The following is a 24460-nucleotide window of genomic DNA, read 5'->3' as shown; positions in this document are numbered from 1 at the left end:
GCCAGGGGAATGAATGTATATTAAGTAGTTTACAAAGTGCTGCCACTAAATGCAACCCCACACACCCTTAGGGGATGGATCTGAGGCTAGCTTTTGGAAGAAGGCTCCTTGGCACAGTCCCAGCCTTCTCAGCCATTCTCAGGCATGTCCAGCCCTCCTGCAGATGAAGACTTAGTTGATTCAGCTGGCAGACCAGAGCACAACTGTTCGTTCATGGGCAAGTTATTTTTCCAGCAGCCTAATGAATTAAACTGACTCCTCCTACAATCCCCAGCAATCTGGCTTTTCCAGGCATCTCTGTGCTCGTTGGGCATCTTCCTGTGTCTATCACAAGCTAGTACAGCTTGGTATGGGCAATGTGAACAGCCCCTCCTCAGCTGCTCACCTGACAATCAGGCTGGTGATAAAGAGAAAGGCTTTGCCTGCACATCTTGGTGCCATGTATGAGGCTCAGGTTCTGAAAAATTAACATTTGATTCTAGTTCCCCACAATCTCAGACCCAGAACAATGGATAGAGGCCCCTTTTGAAAGGATCATGGTGTGGGGACAGTTTTTGAGGAAACTAATGCCTAGTCTGAGAAGGTTTATCAAAGTTACAGGTTTCTCAGACAAGCTGAAGATCTTGCAGCTCATCAACTCAGTATTTAATGAGGTTATTTTTTGGACAGAGTGATAGGATAGGAAAGCTTGGGCCATTGCATAACAATCATTATCAAATATTCCTAAAGAAATGTGAAAATCCCTTTGTAACTAGAGCAGTCGTTCACAGACCTCTGGAGAACAAGGTGAGAGGAGAAATCGGTAACCCCAAACCCTGCTCAATCTGGCAATAGTTCTATCTCAGGCTGGGAATCTGAGGGCAAAAGTTAAATGTTTGAGCAAATCGGAATCCCTGTGCTGGTGTTTCCAGATGATCTGCTTCCCAGGTCTTGGGACAGAGTGAGCAACTTGACTGATGACAACAGAGTTGGTCTGCAAGCTCTCTGGTTTGAGGACCCAAGTAAGGAAGTGCCACAGGCTTTACAGCATCTTGGCATTTGACTCATTCATAATGAGCAGTTGTGAAGGTTGAGAATAATAATCAAAGCACTAAACATGATTGTCCCAGTGGGCTCAGAGAAATACTGCACAAGTGTGATGCTTGCACAGACTTGCTAACTCAGGAACATGGCAACTCCTCAGTGTCCTGGAGTGTGGATTTGAGACAGGACACAAGAAGATATGCCTGAATGCAGGAAATAAAAATGAGATGCCCAACTTTCTTGATCTCACCTGCAATCCTGTAATGCCCCAGCTAGTAAAGGATGCCAAGGAAATTTTCAGTAACTGAGACACCTTCTACCAATTTCATATACTCTAAATCTTACAACTGGAAAAAAAAAAGAAAGAAAAAAAAGAGAAAAAAAAAAAAGAAAATGCCACTGGTGGCCTAAACTACCTAGAAAGGGATGCTCTGCGGTACACTCTGACAACAACCCCAGCAGCAACAACCAGACCTAGATTTAGCAAGGAACCCCTGAGAGACTCCTCTTTGTGACACTAAACTACTGTGCGAAGCTAATGAAACAGCATGTCCAACCAGAAGCTGTGAGGTCAGAACCCAGACAACACGTGGAAGCAATGCAGACACTGTCCCAATGATTCTGAGACTTACTCCCACACTTGGGGAGCCCAGCCTGCAGTACCAGTCAATCCAGTCAGTGATCACAAGTTCATTAGCAGCCACATAAAGGAAGAAGCAATGGGTAGGGTCCTGTGAGACCCATCCTAGAGTGCAGACTAAAGAGCTCAAACAAACTGAGCTTGTGTTTGTGAATAACAGAAGGGCCCAGGCAGCAGGGAGAACGGACGGTGCCGAGTAAAACATCTCTGCTAGAAAATACATTGCAATCAGCTTTTACTAGAATAAATGAAAGATCAGACACTTCTAAAGCATGTGTACATTGTGTTTTCACTGGGGCCAGAGTGGAGTGATGGGGGTGTGGAGGGGGTTTTGGATGTGATGACCTCCAGAGATTCTTTCCAACCTCAACCATTGTGTAATATGTGGAAAAAAAGAGAAACATCAGAGGCCTTCAAACTCCTGGAGTCCAAGCAGTGATAGGGTGATAGACTGCTCTGTCAGTTGGCTTTGCTGTGCTCTGCAGGCATGGCAGTGCCTTTGCCAACGTGGGAAGCCATGCCACACCACCTTAGTTTACGTAGTGGTTCCTAGGTGGTACCTCCGGTACTGAGCTCTCGAGGTTTTGCTCTCAAACTGAGATACCATTCATAGTTCATGCAACCTGGACTGGAGATGTGAATCTCCAGGTTTTCTGATGCAAGGAAGTGATGTACTAATAGGCTGCAACAGGGGGCTGTTTGTTTGGACAAGGCTGTGTTCAGCAGTGGGTCCCACCTACAGTACAGCTCTACCCCCGCTTTCTGCACACCGAAGTAAGACCGCAGGTCAGGTGGGCCAGATGTGCCTGGCATGTAGGATCTCAGTGGTGCTGCACATGAGGGAACTGTTGACCTGGTGTGGTGCCAGCTAAGTGACTAAGGCTCCTGATTATTTTGTGGTAATGGAAGAAACAGGTCCGCCGTCCAACAGGAGCAGTGAAGCTAGGCATGAATGCTGTAATTTTGTTCGCACTGCATTTTTAACATACCACATCTGCTCATACAGTAGTTTATCCTCTGCTTCATTTAACAAGGTCTGGATATCTGCTTTCAAGCAGGAGGTATGGAGGAAGCCTGTAGAACACCTAGATTTTAAGGCCAGGACAAAATTGCTCAAACACGATCATAGCAGCAGTAAGACTTGAACCCACAGTTTTGACTATGCTTAACTTACAAAGAAAATTACTCTCATTCCTGAGCACCAACATTTGGAGCATCTAAAGTTGCAGATATCTACTTTATTGACACTGGTAGAGCAAAGTGACAGAAAATGTTTTTGTTCATCAGTAAATGGAAGAGTACTTCCTACCAGTGTAGCTCTAGCTACTGCAAATCCACAGCTGGAAAGGCACTTTATTTAAGTTCCAGTTATCCCAGACGAAGCTCATTTTTCACTTCCTAACACCACCTGGAATGGAGAGACTTTGTTTAGTCCACACATGTCCAGATGAGTCTTTTGATCCCTAAAATCACCTGTCTCAATGCACCATCCAGCCAGGACGTGCAAGTGAAGCCCAGGTCAAGGTAGCGGTGTCTGTAACTCTTAAGACCACACATCACCAAATGTCATGCTGTCGGACTGATGGACCGAAATGGAGAACCTGTTGGCTCTTCTGAAGTGCACTGCTTAAACAACCTGCACCCCTGTCCTCTGGGACTAGAAGTATCCCAGCATTTCCAGAAATGAATGTAAAGCATGGAAGGGAGTAAAAGGATGCATTGACCCACTGGGCAGAAAGTTGCCCATAGTCAGTATGTTCAACCCGCCTTTACCTGGGGGTGCCCAATAGGATATATCTGAAATCTCCCTCCTGTCTGGGCTTTCAATTCAATTAGATACTCAGTATTCCCTCTATAAAGTAGTCTCATGTCTTTGCTCAGGAACCTGGACTCAGCCTTCCAGGTGCTTCCCCTGGGGTCTTGGCAAGATGTCCTGACAAGCACTGAGGAGTCCAAAGCCTTTTACTGCTGCATGGCACGAAGTGACACACTGCAAGCCACACACTAGCCTCTGACAAAATCAACATTGTCCATTGAGTTTCAGGTCAGAGCCTTCAGGAGAAAGCACGTTCTCCACAGTGTCTCTTCCAGAATTAAAATGCTGTATGAGTAAGAGGATGCTGTGGGTAAGCAGAAGGCAGCCTGGAGCCAAGGTTCGCCATTTCCTGGATACATGCTCTAGGCGCTAGTAATTTTTCCAAAATGTGGACTGAGGGTATTTTATCTCCAACCATAAACTGAGCTAGACCAGTGAAGTCAAAAGGTGTTACACCTGCTCAGGTCACACTAAGGAAAAGGCTCTAGATCTTGTACCAAACAGTCTTGGGTTGGAGACAGACAACTGCCTGGGAAGTTCAGCTAGGGACACAGTGCTGCTGCGTATTTCTCCATCAGAATGTTAATTCTGCCTGAGTCACAGGAAGGTTGGGTTAAGAATTTTTTGGAGTTAGGTTGGCTCTCGCTACTTTCACTTTATGAGGCAGTTTCTTAAACCTGAAACCAATGTGATGAAACTAGCCAAAAGGCTCATGCTCGGCACCAGAGCCTGAAAAGCCACATTCATAGAATCATAGTATCACAGCATGGTTTGAGCTGGAAGGGATCTTTGAAGATCATCAAGTCCAACCCCCCTGCCATAGGCAGGGACATATTTCACTAGACCAGGCTGCCCAAAGCCCTGTCCAACCTGATCTGAAACACTGCTAAGGATGGGGCATCCACAATTTCACTGGGAAACCTGTGTCAGTGCCTCACCACCCTCATCGTAAACAATTTCTTCCCTATGTTCCATCTAAATCTACCCTCTTTCAGTTTAAAACCATCACCCCTTGTCCTGTTACTACAGGACGGGTAAAATGTCTTTCTTATAAGCTCCCTTTATGTATTGAAAGGCTGGAATAAGGTCTTGGAGCCTTCTCCGCGCTGAACAGCCCTAACCCTCTCAGCCTTCCTTCAAAGTCCCCTCCTTCCAGAACTGTCCTTTCTGAAAGATGGCTAGACCCACTGGCAAGGCACAAATCTACTGCTTGACTTGCTCGAGTAAACAGTACAAACTGCATGCCTGCCTCCTGCAACAAAGGCTTACCTTTGTAGTGGGGACTTCTCGGGTTTTAGCTCTCAGCTTGTTTATTTGACTCTCAGCAATACCTGCCCTTTCCTCAGCCTCTTCTAGCTTATGCTGTGCTTTTCTGAATTTGGAGAGATTAGTGTTGGATTGTTCATCCTGAAACGGCAAATCAAAAAGAAATAAAAATGATCTGGCAACATGCTGGGGCACAGAGACAACGTTTAAAATGACAGTCCTAGAAAACAGTAGATAAGGATTCACTTCAGTTTAGTGACTCACAGCTTCCTCAGCTTGTCTCCTGTAGGATTTGATTTTCATCTGCAGTTTATCTACCAGATCTTGTAGCCTCATCATGTTCTTCCTGTGTTCTTCATTCTGTGGAAACGGAATGTGTATATGTCCTTGGGAGACCAAGCATCACAAGACTTGCTTTCTATTTATGCTCACCTGGAAATTAAGTTCCTTGAGACGCCGTTCATATTTGTGGGTGATTTTCACAGCCTCTGCAGATTGTTTGTGTTCTTCTTCCAGCTCAGCTTCTAACTCACGGATCTGATGAATCAATCAATTGGCTTGAGCCCTCACACATGACTCAGAGAAGAAAAGTATCTTTGACACCCATGTTCAGTGCAGGTACCCACCCTTGTCTCCACCTTCAAGAGCTGTTTCTTGCCTCCCTTCAGAGCCAGCTGCTCAGCCTCATCCAGACGGTGCTGCAGGTCCTTCACTGTCTGGTCCAGGTTCTTCTTCATCCTCTCCAGGTGGGCACTGGTGTCCTGCTCCTTCTTCAGCATTTCTGCCATCACAGCTGCCTTGGAAGGGAGATGACACAACAAACTGGAAGAATGTGGAAGAACAATGCATGCTGTGTACCATCTGAGGATTGAGTCCTCGTGCCTGCTGACCATTCCTGCCACCACCTGTCCTACTTTGGGGGGGGGTGTTTCTGCGATGTGATAGTGGTAGGCACATGATAGGAAAGAGTAGGAAAAAGGATGGGAAAAAATCTGCCTTGCTGCACACGCAGAGCATAGAATGACAGAACGGGTAAATGCTCTGTCTCACTGTGTGGTCATTACTGTGACCTTCATTGACACCCAGGTGCCGTGGCGTAGAGCAGGAACCACCGCAAAGCTGGGGGCAGGGCATGGCACAGTTGAGAGGCTTCTCTGCATAACACACGTGGAGCATGATGGAGCCTGTGTGCTGCACCTCAGAGCATGCCCTGTTGTTGCCACAATAGCTTGGGTGGGTAGTGTTGCAAGGCAGATTGTTTTCAGCTGTTTCCTATGTTATTTAAGACAAAACTAGAATATACTTTGCTCTCACACATTTGATTTCTACACAATCAAATTAAGCATTTTGGTGAAATACTGAGTGACTTTAAAGTAATGTAAAATTCAACAAATTGTGTTGGCAGCAAAATACCTGAAAAGGTCTAAATTGAAAACTGTGAGAATAAAATAATGGCATTAGAAATTGTATGCGTATATATAAATATATATGTGTGTGTGTAATTCATTGTAATGCTCTACTTCTGTTTTATTCAAACAGAACACAAATTACCTAATTTTATTTTTTTTCATGAGCAAGTGGGGAAGTTCTCCTTCTATTTTAACTCTAATGTTTTTAAGTGTCAAGGTTTTGGTTTGATCCTATGCATCGCAAATCATTAGCAGGTTGGGTCCCATAATACACAAACCCTATTGCCTGGCTGAGTTTCACTGGCCTTGCACAGGAGGATATAGCACCAATTTTGAATGAAAATTCACAATTCTCATTTGAAAAGTTCTCAAATAGGATTTTGGAAAGATAAATACATTAGACACTTCACAGGTTTCAATACTGCAGGAATTTTTTGTGGTTTACATCTTCAAGCAGCACTGGAGAAAGTTGTTTTAGACCAAATAAATGTGGGTTTAGTTCATTACGATGACAACAGCCCCAGTAACTCCTCTGTCAGTCGGACAAGCTCCCTGTTGCTGTAATCCTCCTCTGACATGTAGCCTCTTCAGTCAGGCCCACAGACTGGTTCTTTGTCCAGAGACAAGAGTATTTACATTAACTCCCAGCAGCAATGCCATTGGGAAGCCCTGAAAATCTGAAGAGAAAAACACAGTAATATCCTCACATCTGCGATTGCCTTCTTTGCTCTTTCTTCAGCATTTTTTGCTGCATCAGTAATATCTTCCATCTCAGTTTGCATTCGCGCCATATCAGTTTCAAGCTTCTTCTTTGTATTAAAAAGGCTGGTGTTCTGTGAAAGAGAACAAGGGAGGCTTTGAGTTCTGCCTTACGTCTCTCACACATGGAGACCATGCACTACTATTCGTTTTTACTCTGAATTTCTGTACCCAAAATTATGTCTGTCTTCGCAAAGCAAACTACCTGGGTATGGAGGAGCTGCACTCGTTCGGTGGCATCCAGAAGCTCCTGCTCAGCCACCTTCCTTGACCGCTCCGTCTGCTCCAGGGCTGCCCGCAGCTCCTCAATTTCAGCCTTCAGCAGGTTTGCTCGGCGCTCCACCATGGCCACCTGCTCCTTCAGGTCCTCCTGCGTCCTCAGAGCATCGTCCAAGTGCAGCTGCGAGTCCTAAATACGAGGAGCCAATTTTGTCCTAATGAATTGCTCAGACACTGTGCTGAAAAGTAAATCAAGCAGAAAGGTAAAACAAGACCTTGAGAGCTCCCTGGATGCCCTGCAGGTGTTTCTGTGCCTCTGCAGCCACGCGGTTGGCATGGCTCAGCTGGATCTCCATTTCATTCAGGTCTCCCTCCATCTTCTTCTTCAGCCTTAAGGAATCACTTCTGCTCCTGATCTCAGCATCCAAAACACCCTGCATTGTCTCCACAGTTCTCTGATGGTTCTTTTTTAACTGGCCGATCTCCTCATCTTTCTCAGCAATCTTTCTGTTGATTTCTGATTTAATCTGAGCCAGTTCTTGGTTGACATCAAGGATTTTGACCTCTTCATGCTCAAGAGCTGCCTTTAAAAGAAAAAGGGGGAAAACAAATACAAAAGTAACATTTTAGAGAACATAGCCATTGTGATGTTACTCAGCAATTTCACACAAACTCCTAAACTTCATGGCAATCAGCCTTGCACACAGCCACTTCCCAGGAGAGAGAACAGAAAGCTGTTCAGACTGTTCTCTACTTTTTCCAGTAAATATTTACACTCACTCACCTCTGCCCCTTTCAGAGCTAACCACAGCTCAGATTTTTCTGCTTCAGCTTGTTTTTTGTTTTTCTCCAGCTCTCCCATCATTTTGCCATTTTCAGTAATTTGTTCAGTCAGATCAACTATTTCCTCTGAGAGATAAGAATGACATAAGCCTGTTGTAGTCAGAGAAGCTGAACTCTATGCTTTGTGACTGTGTTCAACAACTCTTTTGTATACCTCTATATTTACATGTATACACACACGTACATGCCTACACCATTGTATGTGTACATATATGTATGTACAGATAAAAACATAAAGCCAGATCATGCAGGATGACATAAACACAGGGGCATCAGTGTGGTTTCACAGCCCTTCTTACAGACAGCCTGGAAGATACCTGCCTGTGTTTATGTCTCTGGATAGGCCATCAGGGTAACATTACAGGTCTCGTCATTATATGTTCACTGTGCATCTACAAAATTCACTTTCTTGAGCTGCACAGCCTCTTAAGGGCACCAGCTTTATCTGGGAGTGGCATCTAAATGCCCTTGACCACACCTCTGCAGCAGAAAATGGAGAGCCAGGACGTTTGCTTTATTAGCTTAGTCACTTTACAGGCTTGCTTGGCCACTTTGGGTGAGACATTTGTATTCTCCATTAAACTGACAGAACAGTAGTGACAGAGCCCTGTAACTTACTGCACATCTTGCAGACATGAGCGAGCTTGTAGAGCGTGCTGTCGTGGTAGGACTGCAAACAGCTAACGGGAAACCACAGCCAAAAACTTACGCTTGAGAGTCTTGTTTTCCTGCTTAATTGTTTCAAGCTGATCTAAGATTTCCTCATAGGCATTTTTCACTTTGAAAAGCTCTGTGGTCATCAAGTGTGATTCTTTACAGACAGCTTCCCGCTCCAACTGGCTCTCCTCATACTTTCCCTTCCATTCTGTCACAACCTGAAAGACATCAATTTCATTTCCTGCTAGTACTGAAAAGGGGTTTTTATTTATTTTACTTGTGGCTGTTTTCTGTACTAGATAAATACCGCAGTCTCTGAAAACAGGACAAATTCTTATTGCCATGCTCTAGAGGAGCTTTTAACTGTGAGACTCGACTTGATTTCAGTTTTGACTTATGTAGGGAGTGTTAGTTTGGCCTTCTAAGAAGGCTAGATTGAAAATATACTGTGCTTATTTATCACCTTATCAAAGTCCTGCTGTTTCTTGCTAAGGGTAGTTGCCAACATGTTTGCTCTCTCTATGTCCACTTTCAGATCCTCCACCTCCCTCTGCAACTTCAACTTCATTTTCTCCAAGGAGGCACACTTGGAATTCACAGCCTCTGCCTGCTGTCCTGCTTCCTGGAGACGCTGAGAGAGTTTTTTCCTTAAGAAATACAAATATAACAAGCACATGATTAAAAAAATCATTGTATTACGTACATAGTTTAATGAGTGCAATATCAGAAGTTTTTTAATGAAGTGTGCATGCAAACCCCAATAAAATAATTTAGGTCAGGCTACTAAAAGTAGGTCTACGTTCTACACAGTGTAGATAACATCTGGACAGTTCATCTCATCTACTATGTACTTGGCCTCCTCCAGCTCCTCCGTGCGCTGAATAGCGTCCGTCTCGTATTTGGTTCTCCACTGGGCCACTTCGCTGTTGGCCTTGGACAGGGCGCGCTGCAGCTCCCCCTTGGCTTCCTGCTCCTCCTCGTATTGCTCCCGCAGCAGGTCACAGTCGTGGCGAGCAGACTGCAAGGCATGGGCCAGCGCGTTCTTGGCCTAAAAATTACCCATAATATCAAGTATTTATGTTAACTGCAACCTGTAGGTAACCCCATGACCTTGCACACTAAAAATATAGTCACTGCAGCTTGGGCAAAAGACAAAGGACCAGAGGTTTATAAGTGTCCAGGCCGCTACCTTCAGCTGCAACAAACTTTTCTCAGCTCTACCACTAGAAAAGACCAAGAATGATGCTTTCACCTTGGCACATTCTGTAGCTTTTCTTCCCTGGGGCTATAGAAGCAAATGAAATCACATAGACTAGAGCTTTAAAGTTAAAAAACATGCAAAAAACGTCAGCAAAAGGGAAACTACTTTTAACAGGTCAGAGACCTCCTTAGCAAAGCACTTAAACCCCAAGGTTACTGTACACATCCTGCCCAGTAGTAATTTTATTGTGTTGGACTGTAGGCAACAATATTTACAAACTTCCAAAAATGTTTTATAAACAAACTGAGGACCTGGTATATTTCAAAGCCTTAGCATGTGCTCAGGAGTCAGCACTACCTTGATCTCTTCCTCTAGCTGTCTTTTAAGTTCTTTATTTTGGTATGTAATTGCCTGCTTGCTTCTGGACAGTTGCAATGTTATGGTTTCTTTCTCTTCAAGTTGACGAGTTAGTGCACCTGTGACAAGAGAAGACAAGTTTCCAGAACCTTCTGGTCCAGATTAACCATCTTGAAAACATTCATATATAAATAATAATAAGTTACAGACGAGTGAAATCACACAGTGTTGTTTATCTTATCAGTTGTTACCTTTATGTAAACACTTCTACCACTCTTATTTTACCATTCTCCTTGCATGTATGTTTTTATCATGTCATCTTTACTTTTAGAATAATGCAGGGGTTAGTAATGAAACTATGAGACAGGTATGTCTCCTTCAACACTTACCTATTTATCTCCTTCGGTGTTACTCCTATTCTGATTTAATCACTGTTCATTCAGACCTCCATATACACATGCTTAACCCACAATTCTCTCAGCTTTAACTCCTTCAGTGCATAGCACTTGGTTTCTCTGTGGTTTCAGACCCTCCTTTCTCTTTCCTTTCTTGTTTGTCATCCCTCCTAAACTTCTTCTACACTGACATCCTTTTTTAAAAGAACATTAGGGAAACTGGAAATCCTGTCTTTAGGTGTCGACATTTCTCTTTAAGTTGTATCACTCTCTCTAGCTTATTCTGCATTTTCTTCACAGCCCATTTTACCGTGTCTTCTACTAAAAACTTCAATGCTCTCTACCACTTTGCACAGGTTTAGGCAGTTTCTTCTGCTTTCCTACTCCTGTTATCAATAGTTACTTGACTGGAAAACATTTATTCTACATCAGCCTCTATCCTGTGGGCTGAAGTAACACATCTCTCCTTTCTTGGAGAGGTGCCTATAGCCCATACTGTCACCTCTAGAATTCTTGGGTATTCTTGTAGCCCTCCAATATCATCACCTTCAGATTTTTCCTGAGCTACTTCAGATTTTTTTCTCAAGTTTTCAGTTTCATCCTAAGAATTCCCTTAAGCACTATGCACAGTGACATTAAAAGGAACTGGTCAGACTTACAGAATCATCTTGCAAGCATGATCACTTCAAAAAGATCACTCCAAAGAAAAGAAGAAAGAATTTGATTATGGTCTGTGTGTTCCCACACGACATTTTCCATCAAAAGTTATTGTAAATTCCCTTTTCCCTGATAAGGGATGGAAATGGGGGAGTCACAGATCACAACCAGTATTTATTTGAACACCTTTCATTAATAAAGTTGCTACAGTTATTAGCCTCAAGCTGTTATTAATGCCAGGAAACCTTGAACACAGCACATTCGCTTATTTCTTCTCAGCTCACTCACACACACACTCACCCATCTAGCCCTAGCAGGAGCAACACCTGGATGGCCAACCCCAGCTCCCTGCTCAGAAGCAGAGGATTGTACTGACGGGCCAGCGCTCGGTCAGAAAACCCCTCAGGGGCTCCTGGTTTCATCAGGTGGCACGTATAATCCTGCAGTCTTTGTGTAGGGCAGTCACCGCCCTCTCGGATGCGGACCCAGTTACACAGCCCATTGTCGATGCTGGTGTTTGCCAGTGGCCTTGGGCTGATCTGGCAGGTCTTGGTGTTCTGAGGTTGGCAGTTCTTGTGGATTCATCAGGACTATTAGCCTCTAAAGGTTAGCAGATTTTGGGAGACTTTCATATGCTGGGCCCTCTTTGGTCTGCTGTTCCCTTGTAACTGTATCACCATCCACATACAGATGTGCCTATAGAGCTCATTCATATAAGTTCATATAAATTCACATTAAAAGGGTTTTCATGGCAGGTGTAGCCCTATGGCTTAGCTGCTAGAACAGCATGTGTCAGCACTCCCGGATCTGCTATTGCATAAAATCCCTAAAATTCAGAAGGTTAAAGTCAATTCAGTGACATTTGAATTTGAGATGTCTGACCTTGCAGTTGGTCAGACCGAGCAGCATTCACACTCATCATTCACACCGTTCCAAGAAGTCTGTGTGGGAGCACGAACAAGCTTCATGAGAGTAACACACACAGAGATACTGTACACGCAGTGAATACGTACACTCTTGGATGAGAAAGTGCAGTTCTAACAAGTTGATCAAATCATTTGGGACTGTCCCAAATTCCCAGTCCCCCTGCACAGACTCAGCGAGCTATATCACATCATTTGGGAATTATTTACCTAAGCAAACGATGCTTACAATTGGCTTATGAACTTTAAAGTGTCACTCATCAACTCATTTCCTTTGATTTATTTCTAACGTTGTCTCTGCCTGTACCAATGAGTCTGGAAGGAGAATACGCACCTTGGTTACAGCTAGGTCTCACATGCGGTACCACCTGAGAAGGGAAAAACTTCCCCTCAGCAGAGCTTTGTGCCTTCCTTACCGGACTCTGTCTGGAGCTGGGCTTTCTGTATCACCATCTCATTTGTATTTCTCTGGTTTTCCTCAAATTTAGCTTTTATCTCTCTCATCTGGTCTTCCAGGGTGCGGTGCATTTTTTCCAGATTAGCCTTAAAGAGAAGAAGAAAGTAGAAACTGCGTACGTGTGTGTGTATTGCGTTATGGCCCCACCAGACAGAAATATTGCCAGTTCATGTATTTCGCTTATAAAGAAACACCTTGGACTTAGTAATGGTCTCTGTACTACTGGCCAAGTCGTCAATCTCCATCTTGAGCTCACTCTTCTCCTTCTCCAGCTTCTGCTTCACTCGCTGCAGGTTGTCGATCTGCTCCCCAAGCTCAGCGGTGCTGTCCGCGTGCTTCTTGCGCAGGGCCGCAGCCGTGGCTTCGTGCTGCAGCGTGGCCTCCTCCAGGTTGCGACGCATCTTCTGAAATTCTGCCTCACGCTTCTTGTTAAGTTCAGTTTGAGCCGTGGTGGCTCCTCCAGCCTCTTCAAGTCTTTCACTGATTTCCTCGAGTTCATTAGCCAGCTCATCACAATGCTTCTCTGCTTTTGCCCGCGTTGCTTTCTCACTCATAATCTCCTCTTCCAGCTCTGCAACACGGGCCTATGTAATGAGGAGACATCACATCAGTAATTAATAAGGGACCAGATAATTCAATGCTTAGGCTAATGCATTACTCTCATAGTAGAACACAAAGCCCATTGTTTTGGAGATTATAAGCAAAACAAAGTCCCTTTGAATTTTACTGTTTTGCCAATGTAGGCAAAGGCTTACCAATGGGAAAAGACCTATACGGACCAATGCACGCTGCCTTCAGATCACAGCTTTCTGTTGTTGTATCGGGTTTGCGTGGCAAGGCTTTGGTGGCGGGGGGCTACAGGAGTGCTGCCTGTGAGAAGCTGCGAGAAGCCCCCCGTGGCCGATGGAGCCCAGGCCAGCCAGCTCCCAGCCGGACCCGCCACTGGCCACAGCCCAGCCCAGCACCGATGGCAGAAACTTGGGGAGAGCGGGTTGAAGAAGGGGAAAAACCCTGCACAACACCAGCAGCAGTCGGAAGAGAGGAGTGAGAACAGTGAGAGCAGCGGCCCTGCAGCCCCCCGGGGCAGGGCAGGAGGAGGCAGGAGGGGCTCCAGGTGTGGAGCAGAGGTTCCCGGGCATCCCGCGGGAAGGCCCTGGCCGGGCAGGCTGTGCTCCCACCCATGGAACCCACAGGGGAGCAGGTGCCCCCCCGCAGCCCGTGTGGGACCCCTCGCTGGGCAAGGGGTGCCCGAAGGAGGCCGTGATCTGTGGGCAGCCTTTTATTCCTCATTACCCTCCTCTGCTCTGGTTGGTCATAAATTAAATTCATTTTCCTGAGTTGAGTCTGTTTTGCCTGTGACAGTAACTGGCGAGTGATCTCCCCATCCTTACTTCAACCCATGAGCCTTTTGTCGTATTTTTCTCCCCCCATCCAGCTGAGGGGGGGAGCAACAGAGCAGCTCGGTGGGTAGCTGGTGGTCAGCCAGGGTCAACCCACTGCAGTTGCGTGGAGAAAATTATTACAACCTATCAAGTTAATTACTGTGACTAGGTCAGAGATTTTACTAGTTACCAACTCTGGACAAGCATTATTCATGCTACTACAGTTTAAAGAAGCAAACAGTAATGATGAAGTACTTATATAAATTCTCTTGCCTGCAATTCTCTGATCTTCTTCTGCAATCGAGTACCTGAATTCTGCTGTTCCTCCATCTTGTTTTGCATCTGGTTAAACTGAAAGTCTTTCCTGTGAAGGAAATTTATTTTAATAAAAAGAAAGTAAGTCCAGTTAAAATCAAATAGTAAATTTGACACAGATTTTTTTTCTCATACTTCCTTAATTTTTCATCTAAATGTTGTTTAGAATTCTCCAGATCCATTATGGTTTCCTGGGAAAGTTTCAAGTCTCCCTCAAGCTTTCTCTTTGCTCGTTCAAGATCCATACAAACTTTTCTTTCCTGTTCTAAAGATCCTTCAACCTGTAACATAAACATATATAAAGATGACTGATGGAACAACTGAACAATCTGCCCCTTCTTCTTGTGTTGAACATGCTCACATGGTTCACTTGTTGCTCCAGCTTGATCCTGGCTTTGGTGAGGGAATTAACTTTGTCCTCCTCAATTTGCAGGTCATCCAGCGCCTGCTGGTGGGCTTCTTGCAGGGCCGCCTTCTCCTTGTCTAACTTCTCAATAGTCTCACCCAAACCTGTCATTTCTTCATTCAGATTTTTAACCTATTGTAAGGCAAAATACTTGAAGATCATTAACAATTTTGTCTTTGATATAGGCTAGCGATCACACAAAGGAAATAAACTCTTTGCCAGGCTACCAAAGAGACTTCATTAGTTGCATTATATGGTCAAGCTATATAATCTCTGTTATCTATCAACCCTTCTGAAGTCACAAAGCAACCCTGAACTTTCATCTTAAAGCATTTTTGTATGCTTACGGGTTGGTTGTCCTGCACAATAGAGGTGAGCAAATTTAACATCAAACCTATAGGTTTCCTTATACAGCATCACGTTATTGTTCAAGTTGACTGCACCTTTACATCTTATGTATAGATAGCGCAACTATTATTAAACACGCAAAAAGCAGAAATAAAAAATACCTTGTTTTCTGTGGCATGCTTTTCCTTTTCAGCCTTGGCCAATGTTAACTCAAGGTCATCAATATCTTTCTTCAGCTCAGAGCATTCGTCCTCCAGTTTCCTCTTTCTGGCTGCCAGATCAGCATTTATCTCCTCTTTATCCTCCAGTTTTTCCACTAACTCCTTTAATCTTGCTTCCAGCTGGAATTTTGATTTGATCAGCTGGTCACATCTCTCTTCAGCGTCAGCCAAATTTTCATTTTCCTTTTTAAAGAAAACAGAAATGTGTTTTGTTATACGCATTGACACGTGCAGAAATCACCTGCCCATTATGCAACAGGAACATGAAATAACAGAATTTCCATTCAGACCTTTCCTGAACACTCATACAAAACTGATGTAATCTCAGGAGCCAGAATATTTTAAATTACGTACAGTCTGTATTTGCAGCTGCAGGTGCTTTTTCTCTTGCACCAGAGTCACCAGTTTTTCTTCCAGTTCTTTCCTCTGGGTTTCTGATTTAGCCAGTTCTTCTTTTGTTCTCTCAAACTCTTCCTTCATCATGGCCATCTCTTTCTCAGTTTCCACGTTTTTTAAGAGGGGTTTTATCTTGAAGAACAACTTCATCCAGGGCCAGTGCTTGACATTCATGAACGCACGGATGTTGTACTGAATGCAGAAGATGGAATCCCTGAAATCGAAGTGATCCATCAGTACTGTGAAAAAAGCACAGCTTTGAGACATCAGACCTCACAGAAGACACACACCTTCGCTTTAGCATTATTTTAAATTCAAGTCTCCTGAGGTATCCCCTGCATAAAGCCTGTGTCTGTGTGATCAGTTGTCCTAAACAATCATCTCTCATCTCTTCCAGGACAGCTAGCAAACCTACTTTGAAGAACACCTGCAACCAAAGAACAGAGATCAGTCATTGCTGGGCTTATATTTCAATGCAATGGATGATTTCTCATTGTGTGGAAAAACTAAGTGTTTACCTTAGTGTGTCCAAATTTGTACTGAGTATGATCTATTTCAATGGAAGACAGCAACTTTTCACATGCCTTCTTGCTATCAACAAACTGTCCTTCTGGAATGACACCAGCATTCAAAAGGCGGTATCTGACAAAATAAAGGAAAAAGCTTAACCATCGGCATCATTTTAGTGCACAGGATGCTACAAGAACAGCTGTCACTCTGAAGGTACAGGGGGAGGCTGAGTCTGACTCACACCTCCAGCCTTAAACAGCAAAGCAGTAAGAAGCTGGTCAGTTCCGTAGGCTCCCAGCATGTCTTACATCCCTCAGAGAGTGAAGGCACGGACGGTCTGTTCTCTGGATCTGAGAGGCTCTGCTCATCTGTGTCACAGTCATTTACACTAATCAAGGGGCCAGTTCACTAGGTTAGCTGTGAACTCAAAAAATTAATGCGTTTTAAGAATAGGGGGCCTGCTAAAATTATCTCTCTGACCTCTTCTATAACACAGGCACACCATCCTCCCAATGCCATGTTCATCCAGCCCCCTTCTTGTGATTAATATAGTAAATTTTTTTTAAAGACATTTCAATCTTATTCGAAGCCTTCAAACCTTGAGAGTGTCCCAGGTAAGCTGTTCACCCTCACTGCAGGAAAGGTATACTTCACTTCTACCTTGACAACATCCTTTTTCAGGCCCCTTGCTCTCTTGCTTTAAGCCTATCTTTCAGACGACAAGTTCCTGCATTTTCAGAAATCTTTACACCTGCATTTACACTGGCATTTGGGTGGACACTGCCCCCACAGACCCTGCTATTAGATATGTCTTCATACTTTCCATGGTTGTTAAATATTAAAATAGTACTTTCCTAAGAACTGTATCATTGACTTGTTTAGCAAGACTCTCCTCTCAAATGAATTGGGCTCAAACACAAGAACGTTATCACAGACCTCTGGTTAAAATCCCCATATAATATCTTGCTGGGAAATCCTTTTCTGCAGATTCGAATGCCTTCCAGAACACCATTACATCTCAGCTGGTGCAGAACAAGCTTGTGATTCATCAGCCCTATGACAGAGCAACATGGGGATATATTGATTTTTCTAGCACTGGTCAATTGGTCTTTCTGCCAGTTTCTAATCTATGTTTTATGAATTACCTGGGGTCTTTGTTTCGTTAGGAATGATACAACGCACAAAATGAGGATGAGTTGCTCGCAAGTTGGACATCAGCTTATTTAGATTTTCCTGTAAAAAAGAGATCATTTGCAAAGTCTGTATTAATTCAAGACATAATGCTAATATTCTCCATATGGTTTGACTCTAATGAAAAATACAAATTCAGAATCTTTTCCTTACTCTTCTAGTGAATATTCTACAACCCTGTGTAGACATCAAAGTAAATAGCTACTAACAGTAGACACAATTGATAAGCTTTCCTCCTGTCTTAAAATGAAAATGTGTCCTTACCAGCTAGAATCATGAAGACATATTAATCAGGACACAGATGGAAAGAAAGCAACAATATTCCAGGATACCAACAGTGGTCTTCCTTGATCAAACAAACTTTTGATCGAATGAATGAATGGGTTGATTTTTTTGGTTTTATTACTTAAGTATATTCGTTATGTATAATTAAAAGAGACTTGAGCCACAAAATCAATGTTTGTCTATGACATCAGAGGTCATCTGCTCTGCAGGACAGCTTTTGTTAGCATTGCAGTTCTTCAATCACCTCATGCAATGCTGACATTACCCACGTCACAGCCAGGTGAAGGCTGCGTTCCTCGTTCTGTCAGGCAGGGCTGAGCCTGCTCCTGGCCCCAGGATACAGATGTGTCACACTAGCATTGGGGGGCTGCAACATGTAATTCGTGTTGCCCACAGTGACTGCAAGGCACCGGGGGCCACACAGAGACCCACCCTGGAGGAAGCCAGTTTACAGCCAAAGAAGGGAAGGATGCTGTTAGCACCAAAGGTCAAAGCCAAGACAATCTTTGGGCTGTCTTGGAACTCTGTAACCTGGTCAAAGCACATGAACATCATCCCATTGAACCTCATCAGCAAAGGAGAATTCAAATTAAGCTTTACCAGATCCCAAAGGTAACTTTCCACAGTATCATATGGCAACAGGGAAAGTGGGAATGGTGAGCCAGTGCAGACAGGTCTGACAGGACTGCCTTCTCGGCGGTCCCTGCAGCTGGCCCGTGCTGTGCCAGAGAACGCACCTACCCGAAAGAGTACAGAGACAGTTTGGAAGGAAGAGCCCTTTTTCTTGGTTCCTTTCTTCTTAATACCACCATTTTCAACTGGAAAATGAGATGACAGTCCAACTGAGGTATTGTTGTAGATCCCTTTGATAGCATTATAATTGTGCATCTAATACATAGAGCACAAATACTGACAACACCGATTCAAGTCAGGTGATAGCTACAGCTGGAAACACCAGACAGGAGACATAGTCCTCTGATCTTACCTTCATCTATGGAAGCAAAGGTGGCATAAAGACTGCATAAAATTTTCATTGATGATTTCTGATACAGCCCCACAACACTTTCATTCAGGGAGTCCTTGTTCTTCTCCAGCCAGCCAGTGATGTTATAGTCCACCGTGCCAGCATAGTGCACCAGGGAGAAGTGGGCCTCAGCCTTGCCTTTGGCAGGCTTGGGCTTCTGGAAGTTGCTGGACTTGCCCAGGTGCTGGTCGTAGAGCTTGTTCTTGAAAGAGGTGTCAGTTGCCTTGGGGAACATGCACTCCTCTTCCAGGATGGAGAAGATGCCCATGGGCTGAATAGAAAAAAGGTCTTTTCAAATAAGATGAATTCAAGTTATAATAATATGGAGTGAAAGAAATGCTAAAAGTAAAGTATTGGAGGTATTTTACAGAGAATTAGCTTGGGAGGAGCAGGTAAGCAAGATTTTTTCTGAAAAAAAGCTGGCAAGATATTCAAAAGCACCAGATTTTCATAGAGATTTGAGCTACCCAGCCATCAGCCAGAAAACAAAGTGAGCCAAGCAAAAACTGCGCAGTATTTTCTTGGAATATAGTAGTGTCTTCTCCTTATCCAGAACGAGATAAAAGCAAGAAGACATGAGGCTTTCTTATATTTCAGTTTAACTGAGAGGAAAACTTGAGAAGGACGCAAAGACAGAAGACAACTGGGGTATGAAATGACATGACAACTGACAATATAATTTTGTGGAAGAAAAAAAGACAGAACGGAGAAATAAAAGCAATTTCTTCTCAGAAGGCAGAATACATCTCTAGTCAGTCACCAGGGTCACATTTCAAGGAAAGGAAGAGGTAAGGAGACCCGGAAGCTTCACACAGGTTGTATTGAAGGCACTCAGTGCAAACACTCTCAAGAACTCCTTCCAGATATGATTTGTGTGATTGCACAAGCTGCCTAAGAAACTCACCTTCTCAATGAGCTCAATGCAGGCAGCCAGGTCCATCCCAAAGTCAATGAACTCCCACTCAATTCCCTCCTTCTTGTACTCCTCCTGCTCCAGCACGAACATGTGGCGGTTGAAGAACTGTTGCAGCTTCTCATTGGTGAAGTTGATGCACAGCTGCTCCAGGCTGTTGAACTAATATTTGAGCGAATGTGTTAATATTGTTAAACTGACTCTATTCAATTCATTTCATAGTGATGTCAGGGCAAGGTCAGCAAGACTACCCCTGAAAGGTTTTGGTAATAGCATAAAGAATATATCATGGGTGGTCCAGTCTTACAGAAAAGCTGTGCTGTGCAGCACATGGTTGATGTAGCCTAAATTGGCAATTTTTTGGGGAGACACTAACGTCACTAAATAGAGATTTTGTGGGGAGGGACTCAGCAGCTTCACAACTATGCTTCAGCTGTTTCTTTTCTCTTGCAAAGTGGCTGGTGGATCTACAATGGCAGAAGCAGCTTCAGCCTTGTTCTCCAGGGCTGCATTGGGATGAGGATAAGGAGAAGTCAGAAAAGTCAAAGAAAAGGATAAATAAGTGTTTAAAGATAGCCAGAAGTCTGAGAGTGCTATATAAAACCAAACCTCAAAAATCTCAAAGCCAGCAATGTCTAAGATGCCAATAAAGTGCTGTCTTGGCAGCTTTGTATCCAGTTGTTGGTTGATGCGCATCACCATCCACAGGAAGAGTTTTTCATAGACTGACCTGGAAATTACATTCACAGCCTGCTGCACCTGCAAGGAGATGGTTCACACAGCTGTGTCAGAGCACCGCTAGTGCATCACCAGAATAAAGCCATGCACACGTGCCATCAGCCCACAGAGTGCACTAATAGGCCTTAATGGTCCTGACGATACCCAGCTGTGACCCGCACCCACTCCAGCCCCTCAGGGAGAGGATGGTCCCTGCTGCTCCCTGACACTCACCTGATCCACTGTTTGACCCTTCATGACATATTCATTTCCCACTTTCACCCGGGGATAGCACAAAGCTTTCAGCAAGTCTGCTGAGTTCAGGCCCATCAGGTACGCTGCTTTGTCAGCCTCTGTAAAACAAACGAACAAACAAAACAAAAAAAGCTGAAAAACTTTCTTCTTAGCTGGGACAGGCCGAATTCCTTGGAACCAGCCAGAGCTCACTCTGAAACTTGGCAGACTGGTTGGCTTTACTCTACCCACAAAGCTTCATTGGCATTCTTATTTACTTTTCCAAAAAGGCTTGTTGGGCTCACCCTCGTGATTGAGTGGCTATAACAGCACTAACAGGCACGGTAAAACCAGTGCATGCATCGGTGATGGGGCAACAGAGTGGTTTTCCCTTCAAGCCACTTCTCCACAACATCACCCAAGCAGAACCCATCCGGATCTGCTATCAGAAACTGGTGCACGCCACAGCAAGGTGTCCCACACGCAGGGTCCTTCAGCAGGAATAAAGTGGATGCAGAAAGCAACTCTACAGGGTGTGGTAAGCTGAAGGCTGAACCTTTTTTTTTCTTACATTCATCAAGGAACAACTGGTTCTTTCCTGGAAGACTCCGTGCATTTCTAGTGAAAAATGGTATGAAGACAGTTGGAAATACATCTCTCCAAGCCATGAAGGTACTACCTTCCGTGCCATCCGGCTCTGCCTGCTCTTCACGTGGCTTCTGCTTGAATTTCATGTTCCCGTAGTGCAGGATTGCCCCTGTCAGTTTGTAAATCCCCATTCTCTCATCGGAGCTGAAGCCCAAAATGTCAATGGCTGCCTGCACACCGGATAGATCAGCTGATTAGAACAGTGGTGATGGTAAAAGTGATACTGCCTCTCCTTGCTAAATGTACTCACATCTGTGGCAACAAGCTCCTCCCGGTCATCAATGCTGGCCACAGAAATGTCCCCTTGGCTGATGAATGGGTAATCATACGGGCTGGCTGTGATGAGGAGCATCTCTGAAAGGCAAACAAAGGAGTGAGAGCCAAACTGGCAGCGAAAATGGAACAACGGCTCAGCAAGGTTTCACAGGCTCTTTTTCCTTTTGCATCCCCAGTTTTTTCTATTAAGAGACAGGAAAGACAGAGTAAAGCCATTCATCTGCCTTCCACTGGATGAGCAGAAAGTCCCAGGTGAGTTCTCAGTCCTACCAGTTTAATATGCTGTGAACTGGGAACTGAACATTCAGCTCTGGCAAACAAGGAACAAGGGCCATCCAAATAAATTATTTTTAAGAAAGATATTTTTAGGTAAGACTCGTACAGGCTTGTCCTCATATGTGACATATACTAATCCATCCTGAATGCCCCTTGCACCTGCTGGTGCTGTGTGCTGATGCACATAAGTAATACAAGCATGTGTGTTTATCGCCATCTAATTGAGATCAAAATTCTAACTTGTTTTCAGTCCTGAATCCTAGAGCAGAGTAAGAGCAGAACTGAAGGTGTGCAGGTGTGCAGCGGTGCTGTGCAGCACGCCAGAGAGAAGTCCTCCATACATTGAAGATAAATCTGTCTGTGTCCTTGTACAGACATGCAGTCCTCTGGGGCACGGCAGTCGGGAAGAAGGGAAGAAGGAGGTGGTAAACGTCGGCAAGGCACGTAGTGGGAGGATGCAGGGAGAAACTCCACCTTGGGAAATGTTCTGTGGAGAGCTGGGAGGGATGGGCAGCGTGGAGTGAGGGTGCAGTAGTTGAGCGTGTGGCAGAAGGGTCTGGGAGAGATGCGGGGCATGGGTAGGGTATGCCACGGCAGTGGGAAGGGGGAAAAGGCTGGAGGGGCTATACTGGAAATGGGGAAGAACTTTTGCCTATGTGATAAAGAGTTTAGATAGATGGTTTGTAGATCACAATATCTGGCCATCCTGCACCCAGGGAACTTCTTACCTTTCTGTTGAAGATTACTCACAGGATCTGGCCCATATTAGTTGGAATTTCCACACAAGCAAGAACAGCAAGGTGTAAGGCAGAGTAAACTAGCCACCCCCACACCTCACCTGCACACAGTTTATGTTAGAACTTACCCAGGGAAGATAAATTGGAGGTGGAGTAACCCCTAATGTGACACTGTTATACAGAGATAAAAGTGCCATGTACAGCTTTGGTAACCCAGGCATTGTTGATGCTGGATTACATGAATAAGCACGTGGCCAAAGCTTCAATGCACGGTCTGAGGCACCTGCCAAAAAGGGAAGCTGGGTGCTTGTGACATGTGGCCCTAGGCCAGCAGGTGCCACAGTACCCTCTGTCACTGAGCTGGCACATTTGGGGAAAAATTTCCCATACTGATTTTACTGTAAAGCATCACCAGGTGATGGCTGTCCTTACCAAGCAGTTCAGGCTTCTTGTTGGAGAGGATCTGGTAGAAGATGTGGTAGCTTCTCTCAGCTTTCAGCTGGAAAGTGACTCTTGACTTTTCCAGCAAGTCTGTAATATGTATGCACATATAAATTTTTCAAGCTCTTCTTTACTTTATAATAAAGCAGTAAGGCCCCATCATGTACTCACAGGTCTCAATGTCAGCAGAGGACAGTTTTCCAGAGGTACCAAAATGAATACGAATGAATTTGCCCTGGCAAGCAGACAAAAGTAGTGGTCAGTGCAGCATTCTCAGGGTAACAGGCCAGGCTGTTTTCCTTCCTTTCCTGAATCTCAGTGACAGCATTTCAAACCTGTCTGACCTATCTTAGATATTCAAACACAGATAACAGGGAACAATTTGTTGCAGCCCACGCAGCTGTGAGCATGAAATAGCTGTAAACACATCAGCGTCTGACAAACAAACCAGAAGTTTGCACCAAGAACATTTATCCTGCAGACCAGTGGCTCCCAGTTGCGAGGAACAAGCAGACAACTAGGATTAACAATGCAGGAGAGCAGAGAGAAACACGATGACTCACAAAGCGTGAGGAGTTGTCATTTCTCACAGTCTTGGCATTCCCAAAGGCCTCCAGCAGTGGGTTAGCGCTGATGATTTGATCTTTCAGCGTACCCTGCAAGAATATTTGAATAATTATTGAAAAACACCATGGGCTATGTGGCAGGAAAGAGTGACTATATTGTGGCTTGCCTGATTACATGTGCAGCCACGTGCCCTCCATTTCAGCTGTACAGTGTTACCGCAGCACCAAGAACCAGCATGGTGTGTAAATGGTAGACAATTCATTTTTCTCTTATACAAAATTTCTCCCATGGTCAGAGCTCTCATCTCTCGGCCACAGGGACAGAGTGCTCTGTGTGAAGACACTGAAGCTTCTGATTCTTCCAGGACACCAGTGGCAGCTCTGGTGCCTTGTATTTGTTGTGGTCCTAACCACATATCAGCCCCTGGTCTTACTGCCTCTTGAGAGTGGCTGAAGCTAATAAATGATACTTCATATTTTGAAGTAAATGTTTTTGCAGCCATAAGTCGATAACGTCCCAAACTGCCCCTCTGCCAAGCCTTTCTTCCTCAAACCTTCATCCAGGACTCCTCCTTCTTGGCTAGGTCCCCGCTCGCTGCAATTGTTGCAAAGTACTGGATGACACACTTCGTGTTCACAGTCTTCCCGGCACCGGATTCTCCGCTGTCAAAAGTAAGCACAGAGCAAAGAATTATCCACCCACTTTTTGTAGAAGACAAAGTTCAAAGTGACAGATGTACTTACGTGATTAGGATAGACTGATTTTCATCATCTGTCAAAGGGAAAAGTAACTGCAGTCAGAGAAGCTGTACAGAAAAGTGCAAGTTCTCATGTAACCCATGACCCAGTGTCCCTCAAAGGGAAAAAAACACAATCTCTGCAAACAAAACTGAAAGGATGCATGGTTATCTTCTTCTCCTCTCTTCCCCAACCTGTGCTCCACTTTTCATCT

The 24460-nt window shown here is 44.4% G+C and overlaps 1 protein-coding gene across 5 annotated transcripts in view; it reads right to left on the bottom strand.

Moving 5' to 3' along the window:
* Positions 1-24460, bottom strand: part of LOC101914514 (myosin-3) — a 48368-nt gene that overhangs the window by 10609 nt on the left and 13299 nt on the right. For 4 of the 5 annotated variants that reach the window (XM_027784870.2, XM_055797936.1, XM_027784869.2 and 1 more), the window contains 35 exons: positions 24253-24280; positions 24063-24171; positions 23506-23598; positions 23114-23177; positions 22934-23032; positions 21463-21566; positions 21244-21382; positions 20565-20683; positions 20223-20372; positions 19605-19775; positions 18662-18971; positions 18418-18494; positions 17346-17433; positions 17137-17254; positions 16209-16332; positions 15981-16117; positions 15649-15904; positions 15235-15477; positions 14681-14857; positions 14455-14600; positions 14278-14368; positions 12817-13206; positions 12582-12708; positions 10191-10309; positions 9484-9680; positions 9096-9279; positions 8685-8850; positions 7917-8041; positions 7408-7716; positions 7119-7322; positions 6862-6987; positions 5372-5542; positions 5178-5282; positions 5010-5105; positions 4749-4886 (listed from right to left, as the gene is read on the bottom strand). In XM_027784870.2, coding sequence (XP_027640671.2) covers positions 4749-4886; positions 5010-5105; positions 5178-5282; positions 5372-5542; positions 6862-6987; positions 7119-7322; positions 7408-7716; positions 7917-8041; positions 8685-8850; positions 9096-9279; positions 9484-9680; positions 10191-10309; positions 12582-12708; positions 12817-13206; positions 14278-14368; positions 14455-14600; positions 14681-14857; positions 15235-15477; positions 15649-15904; positions 15981-16117; positions 16209-16332; positions 17137-17254; positions 17346-17433; positions 18418-18494; positions 18662-18971; positions 19605-19775; positions 20223-20372; positions 20565-20683; positions 21244-21382; positions 21463-21566; positions 22934-23032; positions 23114-23177; positions 23506-23598; positions 24063-24171; positions 24253-24280 — 5300 coding nt within the window. Of the gene's footprint in view, positions 1-1434; positions 3072-4748; positions 4887-5009; positions 5106-5177; positions 5283-5371; positions 5543-6861; positions 6988-7118; positions 7323-7407; positions 7717-7916; positions 8042-8684; positions 8851-9095; positions 9280-9483; positions 9681-10190; positions 10310-12581; positions 12709-12816; positions 13207-14277; positions 14369-14454; positions 14601-14680; positions 14858-15234; positions 15478-15648; positions 15905-15980; positions 16118-16208; positions 16333-17136; positions 17255-17345; positions 17434-18417; positions 18495-18661; positions 18972-19604; positions 19776-20222; positions 20373-20564; positions 20684-21243; positions 21383-21462; positions 21567-22933; positions 23033-23113; positions 23178-23505; positions 23599-24062; positions 24172-24252; positions 24281-24460 lie in introns of those variants that run through there. The other variant, XM_055797935.1, reaches the window with a different exon arrangement.

Source organism: Falco peregrinus, chromosome 2 (assembly GCF_023634155.1).
Source record: "Falco peregrinus isolate bFalPer1 chromosome 2, bFalPer1.pri, whole genome shotgun sequence".
Taxonomy (NCBI): Eukaryota; Metazoa; Chordata; class Aves; order Falconiformes; family Falconidae; genus Falco; species Falco peregrinus.
Note: the sequence above shows the minus strand (reverse complement) of the source record. Positions and strands in the feature narration are given on the sequence as shown.